The sequence below is a fragment of the Symphalangus syndactylus genome, chromosome 18 (assembly GCF_028878055.3).
Source record: "Symphalangus syndactylus isolate Jambi chromosome 18, NHGRI_mSymSyn1-v2.1_pri, whole genome shotgun sequence".
Classification (NCBI taxonomy): domain Eukaryota; kingdom Metazoa; phylum Chordata; class Mammalia; order Primates; family Hylobatidae; genus Symphalangus; species Symphalangus syndactylus.
Window position 1 is genome coordinate 55,318,407 of NC_072440.2, and position 17,939 is coordinate 55,336,345.

Below are 17,939 nucleotides of genomic sequence, written 5' to 3' on the forward strand. Positions count from 1 at the left end.
GTGTGTGTTTTTGTCTTCATTTGGAACAAAACAGATCAAATGTAAAAAATAAAAAATTTCAACAATAGAAAACAGCTTACAGAATAAGGATATAAAGAAGGCCGCCACACAGTGGCTCATGCCTGTAATCCCAGCGCTCTGGGAGGATGAGGTGAGAGGATGGTTTGAGGCCAGGAGTTCAAGACCAGCCTGGGCAACATAGCAAGACTCCGTCTCTACTAAAAAATAAAAATAAATGAATTAGCTGGGCAACATAGCAAGACCCCTGTCTCTACTAAAACATTAAAATAATTAGCTGGACATGGTGGTGCATGCATGTAGTCTAAGCTACTAGGGAGGTTGAGGTAGATCAGGAGTTGGAGGCTGCAGTGAGCTATGGTTCCTACTGCACTCTAGCCAGGGCTACAGAGCAGAAAAAAAGAGAAAAAAATATTTTTGTATAGCTCGAAAAAGTGTTTTAGGCTGTTATTAGAATCAAAAAGTTAAATTAAAAGTTTGTGAATTTTTAAATGTCATAGTAAGCTAAATGTATTATTGAAGGAAAGGTTTTTTAAAAATAAACATAGTATAGCCTAAGTTTACAGCATTTAGAAAGTTTACAGTGATGTACAGTCATGTGCCAAGCCTTCACATTCATTTACTACTCAGTTACTGATTCACCCAGATCAACTTTAGTTCCGCAAGCTGCACTCATGACAAGTGCTTTTTACAGATACACCATTTTAAAAATCTTTTCTACCATGTCCTTACTATACCTTTTCTATGTTTAGATGTGTTTGGATCCACAAATCCTTAACATTCCATTACTGTGGTTTACAGTATTCAGTATAGTCAGGTGCAGTATAGGTTTGTAGCCTAGGAGCAGTGGGCTATGCCATATAGTCTAGGTGTGTAGTAGGCTCTACCATCTAGGTTTATGTAAATACACTGTGATGTTTCCACAGCAACAGAATCACCTAACTATGCGTTTCTCAGAACATATCCCTTATGTTAAGCAACGCGTGACTATTTTAGGCCCTCACTTGCAACAGAGTCTCACTGTTCCCCAGGCTGGAGTGCATTGGACCTAACTGATTGCAGCCTCGAACTTCTAGATTCAAGCCATCTTCCTGCCTCAGCCTCCTGATCCTGAGGAACTAGTATTACAGGTGCACACCCACCTTGTATTTTAGGCTCTGTGTTGCAGCTACTCAGCTTTGTCACTATGAAAGCAGCCATAGGCAATACAGAAAAACCAATAGTGACTGTGTTTTCTTAGAACTTTCTAATCGCTGAGGTTTGACTTTTATATCATTTTCACCTGCCAGGAAAGACTTTTTCTGTTTTTTAGTTTTAATTTTTTTCCCCACCATTAAAAAATATAAAAACCATTATTATAGGCTGTTTTTTGTTTGTTTGTTTGTTTTGTTTTTAAAGGAGTTCTGGCACAACGTCTCATGCCTATAATCCCGGCACTTTGGGAGGCCAAGGTGGGCAGATCACTTGAGGTCAGGAGTTCGAGACCACGTCTCTACTAAAAATTCAAAAATTAGCCGGGTGTATTGGCACATGCCTGTAGTCCCAGCTACTTCGTAGGCTGAGGCATGAGAATTGCTTGAACCTGGAAGGCAGAGGTTGCAGTGAGCTGAGATCATGCCACAGCACTCCAGCCTCTGCAACAGAATGAAAGTGTGTCTCAACAAAAAAGGACATCAGGCCAGATTTGGCCCTCAGGCTATAATTTTCCGACTCCTGTATTTAGGAAGCTAGTTACTATTCCAGTTCCACTGACTCAATCTAATCTTTAAAATTGAAATATAGAGGCCGCATTTCCTTTCAACCGTACTCTCCAACCTGAGGTTTTTGCACTTACAGGACAGCTTAACACTGTCTACTCATGGAAATGATACTAGCCAGCATGTCCTATGTTCTGGACGATGCCAACTGCTTCTCAAGACCACTCATTTAATCCTTCCGACAGCCCTCTAATAGAAAGTCCTCTCCCATCCTTCCATCAAGGATGAAGAATTTGAGGCACAGAGAAGTTAAATAAATTGCCCAAGATTACACAGCTGGTAATTGAGACGGTACAGATCTGTTTCCTAGACCTCCGACTCCTAACTGCAGCCCCATGCTGTAAATGAGAAATATAGAAGAAAAGTGTTAAGTAAAACAGTTTTCCTTGAAAACAGGATTTTTAACTCTTTGGCACACTAAGGAAGCCTGTGAACCCCATCTAAAAATAATGTTTTGAAATCATAAGATTACACCCAAACCCAATTATACTGAAAAATAGTGAGGTATTGGCCGGGCGTGTGGCTCATGCCTGTAATCTCAACACTCTTAGGAGGCTGAGGCAGGCCGCTCACATGAACTCAGGAGTTCGAGACCAGCCTGGGCAACATGGTGAAACCCTGGCTCCACAAAAAGTATTATACAAAAATTAGTGGGGCACAATGGCGCACACCTGTGGTCCCTGGTACTCGGGAGGCTGAGGCAGGAGAATCAGTTGAGCCCAGGAGGCGGAGGTTGCAGTGGAGATGGTACCACTGCACCCCAGCCTGGGTGGCAGAGTGAGACCCTGTCTCAAAAAAAGAAAAGAAAGTAAAGTATTGAATGAAATTTTTGATATAGTTAGTGTTGTATTCATCTAACAGCAGAGCTAATTTCCCAAAATTACTGTCTTCATGTCTCAGTGAGCATAAGTGCTGTTTGGAAATATCTGCAGTATCTATATGATTTCAGTAGAAATCAGATATTTCTGTGGCCCTCTGCTTTAAAACGTGAGTTTTGTTTGTTTTGTTTTTGTTTTGAAGATGAGATCTCACTCTTTCGTGCAGTCTTGAGTGCTGTGGCACAGTCGTAGCTGACTGCAGCCTCCAACTCCTGGGCTCAAGCCATCCTCTCACCTCAGCCTCCTAAGTAGCTGGGATGACAGGCAGGCACCACCGTGCCCATCTAAAAGGGTTTTTAAATCCTAGATCAATCTGCAGTTCATAGTCAACAACTTAGACATAAAAGGAACTTCATCATCGAGTACAGTTTATTTTTTTACCTGAGGAAACGAAGGCAAAACAAAACTGGTATAAGCCTGAGAGACATTGAGAATAAAGTCTCAATTCAAATGATTTTTCAGGAATTTGTTCGTTTTGTTGCCAAAATAAAATGGTATTTTCCTGGGTGTAAGGCGCGGCGCTGGACTCCGAGGAGGCCCCTGTGATGCTGTGGAGCCCTGTGTGCCTGTATGTGACATGCTGCTGGGGGCGTATCAGTCACATGCTAGTGTTCACTGTCACACTCTGGAGACACCCCTTGCGGCTTGGATGAAGCATCAGCCGCTGGGAAAGCCCACATGGCTGGGAACGCGGGTGGCCTTGAGATGCTGAGGGCAAGCCTTACTACAGCTGTGCATTCTCCCCAGGAAAAACTAGGCCATTAGAAAGAATGTTAGGCAAATAATGCAAGTCACAGAAGCATACACACCAGTGACTTATTAAGTGTAAGGCAAGGAGAACCAAATAAGGATACATATATGTGGAAAACTTACAAAGAAGAGCAAGAGAAAGCTTATCGCAATTCAGGAAAGTTATCATACCTGGTAAGCAGAGAGAAGACAGAAGGTATGAATAAGCGCAAGTGGTAATTCTCCAGCCTTACAACACAATCACTCAAGGGTGGTTACAACACAAATCGCTGGGCCTCACCAGCATTTTCATTCCGTAGGCTTGGGCTGGGGCCTGAGAATCTGCATGCTGTGCAAGTTCTGGGGGTGCTGATGCTGCACACTGCTGGTCCAGGACTTCGCTGGAGGGTCACTAATCTAAGGCATTGCTCACTTTCTGTTTTTCAGCTCGATGGTGAAAAGTGGATTCTTCATTTTTGACAATTCTTTGCCTTTCTCTTTCAATATAAAACTTAAGCAGAGTTTTTATTTGATACTAACACGTTCTTTGCAACACTACATACTTTTTCTTCTATATTCTCCCTGGAATTGCAAATCTTGTCAGTGGGTTTTATGGTTCTGTATCAATAAAAATACTTTAGGAATTTAACTAGTGGCTCTTTCAGCACCTTTGTTTTCCATTGGGAAGTAACCTGGCAAATTGAGCACTGGGTGGAAAATAGGAACTTCTGATTTGCTCTTCGCTGTCAAAGTAAAGCTACGATTGAATCAAACTGTGTTTTCAGCTATGGTTTAAGCAGCGTAAAAATATTTTTCACTGGTCGGGCGCGGTGGCTCATGCCTGTAATCCCAGCACTTTGGGAGGCCGAGGCGGGTGGATCACTAGGTCAGGAGGTAGAGACCATCCTGGCTAACACAGTGAAACCCCGTCTCTACTTTAAAAATATAAAAAATTAGCCGGGCGTGGTAGCGAGTGCCTGTAGTCCCAGCTACTGAGGCAGGAGAATGGTGTGAACCCAGGAGGCGGAGCTTGCAGTGAGCCAAGATCGTGCCACTGCACTCCAGCCTGGGCATCTCAAAAAAAAAAAATTTTTTTTCATTAAATACTTGTGATGATGATACTTACTGCTAAAATGTTTTTATTTTTGTCCATACATCTTTAGTAGAGTGCTCTTTATAGAACGCAGACTGATTTGTGCTTCAGTATGGTCTTCACCCACCGTCCTGTGGCTTACACTCTTAAACGGTAATTCATCGACATTGTATATTCAATTTTTCGTTTAATTTTTTTTTTTTTTTGAGAGAATTCTCGCTCTTCTCCCCCAGGTTTGAGTGCAATGGCTTAATCTCGACTCACCGCAACATCCACCTCCCGGGTTCAAATGATTCTTCTGCCTCTGCCTCCCAAGTAGCTAGGATTAAGGCGCCTACCACCATGCCCGGCTAATTTTTGTATTTTTAGTAGGGACAGGGTTTCACCATGTTGACCAGGCTGGTCTCAAACTCCTGACTTCAGGTGATCCGCCCCCCTTGGCCTCCCAAAGTGCTGGGATTACAGGTGTGAGCCACCGCGCCCGGCCTCATTTAATTTTTAATTATGGATCTAGCATTATATAATAGATTCCCTAATTTAGGTCCCTTATAAACAAACATTTAGTGTTTTGGGTTCTCTTTACGGAAATATCTGTCATCTTTTTGGAAATGACAATGCTTCTGTTAAGTATGTTCATCATGTCTTTTTTAACATAGGCCAGTGTTTTGTAACAAATGAGTGCACCACATAGTGACTATCCTACTGAAGAAAATAGACATTTCTGTCTCCCCAGAAAGTTTCCTTTGTAGTCAGTCTTCCCTATACCTACATCGTACACCTGGCAACCACTGACGACATTTTTATCACTATAGTTGGAGCCTAACCTGTTCTAGAACTGTATGAATGGGATCACACAGTGTGAAATGAACTCACATCAGCTTCTTTCATTCACATAGTGCCTGTATGATATTCATCCATGCCATTGTTTGTATCAGTAGTTTATTCCTTTGAGGGGAGTGGGAGACTAAATTTTCTCTAGTGAAAAATATATCACAATTTATTGAATCTGTTCTTGGGATGAGCACTTAGGTTGCTTCCAGTTGGAGGCTATTATGAATGAAGCTGCTGTGAACATTTGCATACAAGTGCTTGTGTGCACTTAATTTCATTTCTCTTGGGAATTGCTGGCGGGTCACATGGTAAAAGTATGTTTGACTTAAACTGTGAAATTATTTTCCAAACACTTGCAACATTTACATTTCCACCAGTGATATCTGAACAGTCCAGTTGCTTCATATCTTTTTAAATTTTTATTTATTTATTTATTTATTTGAGACAGAGTTTTGCTCTTGTTGCCCAGGCTGGAGTGCAATGGTGCTATCTCTGCTCACTGCAACCTCCGCCTCAAGTGATTCTCCTGCCTCAGCCTCCCAAGTAGCTGGGATTACAGGCGTGCGCCAGCTAATTTTCTGTATTTAGTAGAGACGGGGTTTCACCATGTTAATCAAGCTGGTCTTGAACTCCTGACCTCAGGTGAGCTACCTGCCTCCGCCTCCCAAAGTACTGAGATTACAGGCATGAGCCACCTCGCCCGGCCTAGTTGCTTCCTATCTTTGCCAACATCTGCTGTCTTTAATTTTACAAATCCTATTGTGTTGAAAGTGGCAGCTTATTGTGGGTTTAATTTGCATTTCCCCGATGACTAGTAATGTGGAGTGGTTATTCATGTGCTTACCATACATTTGTATATGTCTTTTTTGGTGAAATATTTGGCCAAGTGTTTTACTTACTTCTTTTAAATTAGGGATGTTTATTTACTTATTGACTTTTTTGAGACAGAGTTCCCACTCTGTCACCCAGGCTGGAGTGCAGTGGTGTGATGATAGCCCACTGCAGCCTCGACCTCCTGGGTTCAAACAGTCCTCCAGCTTCAGCCTCCTGAGTAGCTGGGACTATAGGTGTGCTCCATCACACCCTGCTTATTTAAAGCATATTTGTTGTAGAGACAGGTCTTGATATGTTGCCCAGGCTGGTCTTGAACTCATGACCTCAAGTTGTCCTCCAGCCTCGGCCTCCCTAAGTGCTGGAGTTATAGGTGTGAGCAGCCATTCTAAGCCTTATCAACTTTTTAAATGTTTACTAAGGAACTGTTTTATATTATTAATTTTCTTTACTCTTTGCTTCTTTTTTATTTTATTGATTTCTCTTTTTTATTTCTTCTATTTACTTTGGCTTTAGCTTGCTCTTTTTTTTTTTTGCTTCTTTGGAGTACTGTTTTTGAGCCTTTTTTCAAATAACAGACATTTAAAGCTATACATTTCCCCTAAAAAAACTTTTAAATTTCCTTCTAACCCATGGTCGGCTGCATCCTGTGAATTTTGATGTTTATATTATTGTTTAAAACATGTTCTCCTTTATTTCTTCCGTGACCCAAAAGTGTATTATTTAAATTCGTGATTTAGTATGTTAGTGGTAATACTGTTGAGATCTGTTCCTTACTGTTTTTTGTGTGTGTGTATGTGTGTGTGTGTGTTCTATTAATGAGAAGCCAGTATTAAAATCTCTCTGATGGTGGATCTATTTCTCCCATCATTTGTGCCCATTTTGTCTCATGGGTTGTGGTGTCCTGTTATTGGATGTGTAGCAGTAGCTTTGTTATGTAGTCCTGGGAAGTTGTTCCGTTCCTTCTTATGTGACACTCTGTCTCCACATCTGCTTTGTCTCATATTAATCCTCAGCTCTCTCATGCTTACTCTGTCTGGTAGATCATTTTCTATCCTTTTAATCTTTGTATTTTTATTTATTGATTTTTATTTATTTTTTTTTTTTGAGATGGCATCTCGCTCTGTCACCCAGGCTGGAGTGCAGTGGTGCAATCTCAGCTCACTGCAACCTCCGCCTCCCGGGTTCAAGCGATTCTCCTGCCTCAGCCTCCGAGTAGCTGGGATTACAGGTGCATGCCACCATGCTCAGCTAATTTTTTTTTTCTTTTGTATTTTTAGTAGAGACAGGGTTTCACCATATTGGCCAGGCTGATCTCAAACTTCTGACTTCGTGATCTGTCCACTTCAGCCTCCCAAAGTGCTAGGATTACAGGCATGAGCCACCACGCCAGGCCTCCTTGTGTTTTTTTAAAGTGTACAATTCATTGGTTTTTATGTATTCACAAAATTGTGCAACCATCACCACTATCTAATTGCAGAATACTTCTATTACCATACAGAAGACACTTTGTACCCATTAGCAGTCATTCCCTGTTTCCTCCCACCCCACTTCCCAGCATCGCTATTCTCCTTACTGTCTCCACAGGTTTGAGTGTTGTAGGCCCATCTTGTAACTGGAGCCATATGTGAAGTGTCCTTTTGTATCTGGCTTTTTTCACTTAGAGTTATTTTTCAAGTTTTAACCATGTTGTAGCATGAATCAGTACTTCATTCATTTTTATGGTAAAATAATACTTCATTGTGTGGATACACACTTTATCCTTCAGTTCATGGGTATGTACGCAGATTTTACCTTCTGGCTGTTATGAATTCTGCTGCTTTGAACATTTATGTGCAAGTCTTTGTGTGGCTGTGTTTTCCTTTCTCTGGGGTGTACACCTAGGAGTTGGAGTGGCTGGACCGGTTGGTGGTTCAGTGCAACTTGGCAAAACTTCCACAGCAGCTGCACCACTTAGCCTTCCCACCAGCCGTGTGGGAGGGTTCCGTGTCTCTGCATCCTGGTCAGAACTTGTCACTGTATGTTTTTTGACGTCCACCATTATAGTGGACATGAGGTGGTACCTCATTGTAGTTTTGACTTGCATTTCCCAAGTGGCTAAGGTTGAGAAACTTCTCTGCTGCCTTTTGCTTTTTGTTCCTTTGTTGGTCCTTTAATGCTTTCTTTTAGGCACATGAATTTGTTTTAAGTGTATCACTTTATTTCCACTATTGGCTTCTTATTCTGTGTGTGTGTATGTGTGTGTGTGTTTAGCAGTTGTAGGGCAAACAATATATATCCTTAAATTTTATCCAGAGCTATTCAGAATTTTTATTGCACCTCTTCATGCCTTATACATGATACTTGAGACTTCTCACTTCATCTATACAGTATTTAGGTTCCATTAAAAAAAATAGCCTTTATCATTTTAAAGATACATTTGGGGTTTATTCACTTTCTTGGTTACCCAACATAAACATTCATAAACACATGTAAAAATCTGTATTATGTACATGTTTCTCTAGGCAAAGATGTTTTGCATAGATTCTGACTTAACCATATTTTCCTTTAATTTGAAATAGCCATGATTTTAACTTATCTTGGCTCTCGTGTTGATTTTAGTGTGTTGGATATAGTAGCTATTCTACAACCCTAGAGAAGAAGAACTGTTATTTTAATTATTTTGGCCTGGTCTTTTTATAAGCTTCGAGAATAAATGCTTTATCAAGTATGTGCACAGAATCTTTTACTTACTGCTTTACTACTAGAACCAGAATATTTATCTCAATCCAGTACTCACGTTAAACGTGGCCTGTGTGTACATGTATTTCATTTGCTTCACAAATTGTTGTAGCAAATGGGAGAGCGCAATTTGATTTTTCATCTTATCTCCATTCTGGGAAGCCTGGTGCCATACCTTTATTGCTCCCCTGTAGAGAGACCATGGCTGCCCTTTCATGTCCGTAACACATTCCTCAAAGAACTTAAGAGCCTTCTTCTTGTGATCTCCCTAAACAGGGTGCAGATACTAAACATGTGTTGTCCTACACAGTGAAGAATTCTGCCAGCTCCAGCCGGCAGAGGCTTGTGCTGGAACACTTGAATCAGGTCGGGCCATCCTTGGTCTCAGCAGTAGAAGCATGTTCTGTCTGGAGGAAGCTAAGAAATTCCCTGCTGGGCCTCTAAGAAATGGCTAACTTTAAGAGTTTGGAAAGGTGGTTGACTCATTCTTATTTTCACTCTTTCTTGCTCTTTCACTCATAGGGGGAAAAAAAGAGGTAATTAAGAGCCAGTCTCTTACTGCTATTTTGTAGGATGGAAAATGAATGCGAAAATGGGTCATTTAAGAGTATTTGGAACTTTTCCTAGACAAGAAATAAAATAGACCTTCTTGTTCTGAGAAATTCCGTTTGGTTTGATCTTTGCATTACTATTTTTAAATGAAATGTTTTATTATAGTTCAAGATAATTTCAGAATGATGAGAGTTACTAAGTCATTAAGAGGGAATTGCACGGAGATGAAAGGATGAGTAAGTGAATGAATGTTCCAGGTAATATAAACTTGAGAAGCTTAAATACGTACACATTAGTTTTTAGCAGCACAGTGCTACTGTTCTTTTTCCTTTATTTTATTTTACTTTATATTTTATTTTATTTTATTTTTGAGACGGAGTCTGTCTCTGTCGCCCAGGCTGGAGTGCAGTGGTGCAATCTCAGCTCACTGCAACCTCCTACTCTCGAGTTCAAGTGGTTCTCCTGCCTCAGCCTCCTGAGTAGCTGGGATTACAGGCACGTACCACCATGCCTGGCTAATTTTTGTATTTTTGGTAGAGATGGGATTTCTCTGTGTTGGCCAGGCTGGTCTCAAACTCCTGCCCTCAAGTGATCTGCCCATCTCAGCCTCCCAAAGTGCTGGGATTACAGGAGTGAGCTACTGCGCCTGGCCTCTTTTTCCTTTAAATACTAAAACCCCAGGCCGGGCGCGGTGGCTCACGCTTGTAATCCCAGCACTTTGGGAGGCCGAGGCGGGCGGATCACGAGGTCAGGAGATCGAGACCACGGTGAAACCCCGTCTCTACTAAAAATACAAAAAACTAGCTGGGCGTGGTGGCGGGCGCCTGTAGTCCCAGCTACTCGGAGAGGCTGAGGCAGGAGAATGGCGTGAACCCGGGAGGCGGAGCTTACAGTGAGCCGAGATCACGCCACTGTACTCCAGCCTGGGTGACAGAGCAGGACTCCGTCTCAAAAATAAATAAATAAATAGTAAAACCTGAAAGTACATGCAAAATTGTGTGCTCATTTTTCTAGGGGAGAAAGTATGTAGTCTTTATCAAATTCTTAAGTGTTTTCTGTCCTATAGAAGATGAAGAACCAGTAAATCAAAAGAATTAGCCTGATTTTTAGCTTCCTGAAGCCTTTTTATTTCAAATCACCCTTAGCCAGTAACTTTGCCCTCAAGAGATTTTTCACCATTCACTTTCTGATGTTTAAAAGGAGATGAAGATTTCTAGGAGAACGTTGATCTACATACAAGGAGATGGAATTGTCTTGGATTGTAGGCCCTCGGCTGTCTCCTAGTTAAGGTGGCATGGAGATAGATGCCTTAAGAAAGCTTTTAGCAAAAGTGATGTAATTTAAACTGAGTAGAACAATAGGCCTGTTGGGAAGGAATCTGAAACATGCAATTGTTTGAGACAGGTAAGGGCTTCCAGAAAGACTGTTGGGTAAAGGAGCAGCACTGCGGATGCACACACAGTGTTTGTGGGCTGGTATGCCTGTACTTTCTCAACCTCACATTGGAATAAGAAAGGTCTCGCTCCCTGGCCCAGCATCTTCTGCACATCTTCCAGTGAAGTTGCAGTTCTGGTGAAATGATACAGATTTCACTGATTCCATGTTTTATTTTATTGCAGGAAAAAACAGACTTTAGTGTTTGTGGAACTTGGTGTACATTAGAAATTCTCGAAAGCATGCAGTAGATAAAGAGATTTATTGCCAAAGGATGATTTCTTCTACACACTTCTGGCTACTAAAAAAGCAGTTTTTAAAAAAACACCTTTTCATTTTCTTTCTTTCCTTCTTTCTTTCTTTCTTTCTTTCTTTCTTTCTTTCTTTCTTTCCTTCCTTCCTTCTTTCCTTCTTTCTTTCTCTTTTCTTTCTTTCTTTTCTTTTCTTTTCTTTCTTTCTTTCTTTCGTTTTCTTTAGAGACGGCGTTTGTTCTTGCCCAGGCTGGAGTGCAATGGCGCAATCTTGGCTCACCACAACCTCTGCCTCCCAGGCTCAAGCGATTCTCCTGCTTCAGCCTTCCTGAGTAGCTGGGATTACAGGCATGTGCCACCACAACCGGCTAATTTTGTATTTTTAGTAGAGACGGGGTTTCTCCATGTTGGCCTCCCAAAGTGCTGGGATTACAGGCATGAGCCTCCACGCCCGGCCAAACTTTTTCATTTTCAAATTCACCATTACGACACTGTCTGCGTTTTAATGTGAACTTGAACTACTCTTTGCCCGCCTCCTCACTCCGGAAGGGATGGCAGCAACTTCACAGACAGTGGAGAGGCAGCCAGTCCAAACCCTGCAAGGTTCAAGCACTTATTAATGGCCGGTGCTGGTGTGCTGAATGTGAATGCTGTAGTCCAGTGAGATTTGTGAGAGCCCTGATTGTTAGAACTATTACGCTGCATTCTGATAAAGCCGCCATACTCATGTTTTCCCCAGTGAGATAGTAAGAGTAGGGGAAAGATGTTTCTTCTCTCTTTGAAAAAGCAAACTGTTTAATTTTTTTTTTTTTTTCAGACAGCGTATTACTCTGTTGCCCAGGCTACGGTGCAGTGGTGCAATCTCGGCTCACTGCAAGCTCCGCCTCCCAGGTTCAAGCAATTCTCCTGCCTCAGCCTCCTGAGTAGCTGGGACTACAGGCACACGCCACCACGCCCGGCTAATTTTTGTATTTATAGTAGAGATGGGATTTCACCATATTGGCCAGGCTGGTCTCGAACTCCTGACCTCATGATCTGCCCACCTTGGCCTCCCACAGTGCTGGGATTACAGGCATGAGCCACCGCACCCGGCAAACTGTTTAATTTCTTATTTGCCTAAGCCTTCTTAATTTTTTCCACAAATATTTCCTTTCACTTTGCTGCAAATATAACTACCATAGATTATAAGTCAACATAGTACTTGCCTAATTTTAAAGTGATACCAGTAACTTCTTTAGGCCTCTTTGCTTATTAATAAGAAAAAAATTTTCACATGAAGCATGAGGTAAATTAGATCTTGATTCTTAATAGTTGAGGTGTAAAATAACCATCTAACAAACAGCACATTATTACGTGCAAGACATATTTAGGTACTAATCAAAATACGTGGCTGGGCACAGTGGCTCACATCTGTAATCCTAGCACTCCGGGAGGCTGAGGCAAGCGGATCACCTGAGGTCAGGAGTTCAAGACTAGCCTGGCCAACGTGGTAAAACCCCATCTCTACTAAAAATACAAAAATTAGCCAGGCATGGTGGTGGGCATCTGTAATCCCAGCTACTTGGGAGGCTGAGGCAGGAGAATTACTTGCACCCAGGAGGCAGAGGTTGCAGTGAGCCAAGATCATGCCATTGTACTCCAGCCTGGACTACAAGAACAAAACTCCATTAAAAAAAAAAAAACAAAAAACCAAAACCGGGTGTAGTGGCTCACACCTGTAATCCCAGCACTTTGGGAGGCCGAGGCGGGTGGATCACGAGGTCAGGAGATCGAGACCATCCTGGCTAACTCAGTGAAACCCTATCTCTACTAAAAATACAAAAAATTAGCTGAGCGTGGTGGCGGGCACCTGTAGTCCCAGCTACTTGGGAGGCTGAGGCAGGAGAATGGTGTGAACCCGGGAGGCAGAGCTTGCAGTGAGCCAAGATTGCATCACTGCACTCCAACCTGGGTGACAGAGCAAGACTCCGTCTCAAAAAAAAAAAGGCATTTACACCTGGATGTGGTAAGACGCACTTGTAGTCCAGATGCTCTGGAGACCAAGGTGGGAGGATTGCTTGAGCTCAGGAGTTTGAGTCCAGCCTGGACAATATAGTGAGACCCCATATGGGAAAATATATATATATATATATATTTTTTTTTTTTTTTTTTTTTGAGATGGAGTCTTGCTCTATTGCCCAGGCTGGAGTGCAGTGGCACAATCTTGGCTCACTGCAAGCTCTGCCTGCCGGGTTCACGCCATTCTCCTGCCTCAGCCTCCCGAGTGGCTGGAACTACAGGCGCCCGCCACCACGCCCGGCTAATTGTTTTTTGTATTTTTTTAGTAGAGACGGGGTTTCATCATGTTAGCCAGGATGGTCTTGATCTCCTGGCCTCATGATCCACCTGCCTCGGCCTCCCAAAGTGCTGGGATTACAGGCATGAGCCACCGCGCCCGGCCTGAAAAAAATATATTTAATGCAATTATAGGATTGCCAGACTGTACCGAAGAAAAAACTTAAATTGCCATCTAGGTGTCTTAAATGTCCTCTGTAGAAAAACTATCTTCAAATTTTAATATACAGACATGGGAGGATTGCTTGAGCCCTGGAGTTCAAGACCAGCCTGGGCAACATGTTGAGACCCCATCTCTGAAAAATCAAAGAAAGGCCAGGCGCAGTGGCTCATGACTGTAATCCCAGCACTTTGTGAGGCTGAGGCGGGTGGATCATGAGGTCAGGAGATCGAGACCATCCTGGTTAACACAGTGAAACCCCGTCTCTACTAAAACTACAAAAAGAAATTAGCCGGGCGTGGTGGCGGGCGCCTGTAGTCCCAGCCACTCGGAGAGACTGAGGCAGGAGAATGGCGTGAACCCGGGAGGCGGAGCTTGCAGTGAGCTGACATCGCACCACTGTACTCCAGCCTGGGCGACAGAGTGAGACTCCGTCTCAAAAAAAAAAAAAAGAAAAAGAAAAATCAAAGAAAAAAATATTTAGAATGCAGTGTTCGTGCCTTAAAGTTCATGTATAATAGAATATGAAATTATAGTTGCATATCAGTGTAGCCATTTGTATTCTGGAGGAGTTTCCGCCTTTGTATCTTAACCTGAAATATAAATTAGGTTAGGCCAACTACGTGTTTCTTTTTTTCTTTTTTCTTGCCACCTAAGTGATGAACCCAACTTTGTACTGTCTGAACCGCAGAATGTCTTTAGTTGTACACCTAGCGGGTGAGACTTTTGCCTCAGCTTCATAGCCTACACATTTGATTATGCTTTTACCCATTCCACCAGAATGTGCTATTTGTGCTTTAAATTCAACCTATTCTGTGAAAAACCCTCTTTATGTATTTATCTCCCTTGATAGTTGACAAAGCACAATATCCATGTAAGTAGGCTGAAACTTTATGAGGGACTTCCTATTACTGTTTTTCATTTCTGCTTTCTGTGTAAAATTTGTCAGCTGGGCCAAGCATGTTACCTCACCCCTGTAATCCCAGCACTTTGGGAAGCCAAGGTGGGCGGATCGTGTGAGCCTGGGAGTTTGAGAACAGCCTGGGCAACATAGGGAGACCCCTGTCTCTACAAAAAAATACAAAGATTAGCTGGCTGTGGTGGTGCATGCCTGTGGTCCCAGGTACCTGGGAGGTTGAGGTGGGAGACTCTTTTGAGCCCAGGAGAGCTGCAGTGAGCTGAGATCATGCCACTGTGCTCTAGCCTGGATGACAGAGCAAGACCTTGTCTGTATAAAAACAAAAATCTGTTAGCTGTCAGATCATGAGTTCTCTCTCGCTCCTTCTCCCAACCATCCTATATTTTATATTAATGTATTTTTGTGTGGGGGTCCTGGTCTAGGCCTCAGACATTCCACAGCTACCTAGAGGACATCATCAACTACCGCTGGGAGCTCGAAGAAGGGAAGCCCAACCCTCTGAGGGAAGCCAGTTTCCAGGACCTGCCTCTTCGCACACGGGTGGAGATCCTGCACCGCCTCTGTGATTACCGGCTGGATGCAGACGATGTCTTCGATCTTCTAAAGGTATGCTTAACTGGTGAGCCTTTCCCTACAGCTGTGAAAAGCCAGCAATCAGAAATGTAGTCAGAATGTAAAACCGAAAGATATTAAGCCAGAGTTTGGCTTGTGGTACTAGTCTTGGGACTATTCATTGCCAATAACACTGTATGGAAAACCATGATTGCTGTAGCCACGGAGATGCAAGATGAAGAACTTGAAACCATATATGCTAGTGAAGGTCATCCTCTACACACGTCCACATTACAAAAAATGTGTTGAAGAAGGATTAGCTATGGCCATCTCTCTCTCCCCTTTGGTGTGGTTATCTGTTTTAGAAGTATATCCTAGAGGGGGCCGGGTGCTGTGGCTCACGCTTGTAATCCCAGCACTTTGGGAGGCCAAGGCAGGCGGATCACGAAGTCAGGACATCGAGACCATCCTGGCTAACACGGTGAAATCCTGTCTCCACTAAAAATAAAAAAAAATTAGCCGGGCGTGGTGGCGAGCGCCTGTAGTCCCAGCTACTTGGAAGGCTGAGGCAGGAGAATGGCGTGAACCCGGGAGGCGGAGCTTGCAGTGAGCCGAGATTGCGCCACTGCACTCCAGCCTGGGTGACAAAGCGAGACTCCGTTTTTAAAAAAAAAAAAAAGTATATCCTCAAGGGAGTGTGTGGGTTGTTGCTTTCACTCGTAGGGAAGTCAGTTTCTAATCCTGTTCCATCATCAGTGATTAAATGTGGTGATGACTTCTCAGTTGAGCTCTGGTTATGGACACATTATAAAAAAATCATTGTGTAATTTGTTAGCACAATCTTTGCTGAGGACTGAAGGACTTCAGTAGCAGTGAGAAGCCCAGTACAGGTCAGCCCCCGAGGTAAATTGGGAGCCCTGTCTCTGGAGCTCAGCTGGAGTGAGAGGTCACAGGAGGTTATGCCGGAGCTGCCACAGAGGATCCCATGGGGCAAAGCTTGCCCCGTGCCTGATCCCACCCTCCACCTGGTTGTACTTGTCTTTCTTTTCGTGTGTGCTCACATAAAACAACAACCGCTCCCAGCCAAATCTGTAAACTGTTCATCAGGATTGCTGTTGGATTCTCTTTTTTTTGAAAAGGGAACAATGGTGGGGATAGGGAGCATTGTAATATTTCCATCTCTTGTTCCTCAAAGTAGGTACCACCTTTCCATTATATCTGTGTTTCTTATGCCGAATGAAAATTACATAAGATTCTTGGACATTTTTATTTATTTTATTTATTTATTTATTTTATTATTATTATTTTTTGAGACGGAGTCTCTCTGTTGCCCAGGCTGGAATGCAGTGGCATGATCTCGGCTCACTTCGACCTCCACCTCCACAGGTTCAAGTGATTTTCCTGCCTCAGCCTCCCGAGTAGCTGGGATTACAGGCGCATGCCACCATGCCCAGCTAATTTTTTGTATTTTTAGTAGAGATGGGGTTTCACCATGTTGGCCAGGCTAGTTTTGAACTCCTGACCTCATGATTCCCCCGCCTCAGCCTCCCAAAGTGCTGGGATTACAGGCGTGAGCCACCGCGCCCAGCGATACTTGGGTATTTTTAGATTTGTGGGATGCTTGAGTGTAAATTTGGAATCCTCATTTTCGTTCTTTCCTGGTGCATTTTGTTCCCCATTTCCCCAAACCCCTTTTTCTTGCTCTGTCTAGGGTCTGGATGCAGACAGTCTCCGTGTGGAGCCATTGGGTGAAGACAATTCTGGGGCACTCTATTGGTATTTCTATGGAACACGAATGTACAAAGAGGACCCGGTACAAGGAAAATCCAATGGAGAACTCTCTCTGAGCAGGTATGTTCTTCAATGTCAGGGCATGATAGCTACTGTATTAAAATGTCATTAAGATTAAATACATCGGCTGGGCACGGTGGCTCACGCCTATAATCCCAGCACTTTGGGAGGCCACGGCGGGTGGATCACGAGGTCAGGAGATCGAGACCATCCTGGCTAACACGGTGAAACCCCGTCTCTACTAAAAATACAAAAAATAAAATTAGTCGGGCATGGTGGCAGGCGCCTGTAGTCCCGGCTACTCGGGAGGCTGAGGCAGGAGAATGGCGTCAACCCGGGAGGCGGAGCTTGCAGTGAGCGGAGAGCGCGCCACTGCACTCCAGCCTGGGTGAAAGAGCAAGACTCCGTCTCAAAAAAAAAAAAAAAGATTAAATGCATCAGAATTCCACAGCACAATTTTTTTTTTTCCTAGTGAAGGAATTCTCTAAGCATGTCTGCAAAGAGATGGTAAGGAGATACTTCATGCAAAAACAAAAAGGAATTAATTCTCTGCTACCAGAGGGGTTAAATACACTTTTTTGATCTGAAGTTCTTGATAGGAGGTTTCTGAGAAATGCCACTCCTCTTGCCACAAGCTATTTTAATATGGCAGGTTTCTTCTCAGCAGCACAATCATTTCACTGCAGTAACAGTTTCATCTTGCATTGTCAGTCCTTGAGATCTCCTTTTTTCTACTAGAATTAATGATGTAGTTTAGGCCAGGCACGGTGGCTCATGCCTGTAATCCCAGCACTTTTGGAGGCCGAGGCAGGTGGATCACGAGGTCAGGAGATTGAGACCATCCTGGCTAACATGATGAAACCCCGTCTCTACTAAAAATGCAAAAAATTAGCCAGGCATGGTGGCGGGCGCCTGTAGTCCCAGCTACTCGGGAGGCTGAGGCAGGAGAATGGTGTGAACCCAGGAGGCGGATCTTGCAGTGAGCCGAGATCGTGCCGCTGCACTCCAGCCTGGGCGGCAGAGCAAGACTCTGTCAAAAAAAAAAAAAAATTAATGATGTAGTTTATGAACCTTAGTATCCATCAGTT

General features: G+C 43.2%; 1 protein-coding gene across 5 annotated transcripts in view; it reads left to right on the forward strand.

Annotated features, from left to right (window-relative positions):
* CECR2 (CECR2 histone acetyl-lysine reader) overlaps positions 1 to 17,939 on the forward strand; it is a 195,328-nt gene that overhangs the window by 119,866 nt on the left and 57,523 nt on the right. For all 5 annotated transcript variants that reach the window (XM_055253237.2, XM_055253238.2, XM_055253240.2 and 2 more), the window contains exons 3-4: positions 14,931 to 15,114; positions 16,772 to 16,911. In XM_055253237.2, the coding sequence (XP_055109212.2) occupies positions 14,931 to 15,114; positions 16,772 to 16,911 (324 nt within the window). The remainder of the gene's footprint in view (positions 1 to 14,930; positions 15,115 to 16,771; positions 16,912 to 17,939) is intronic.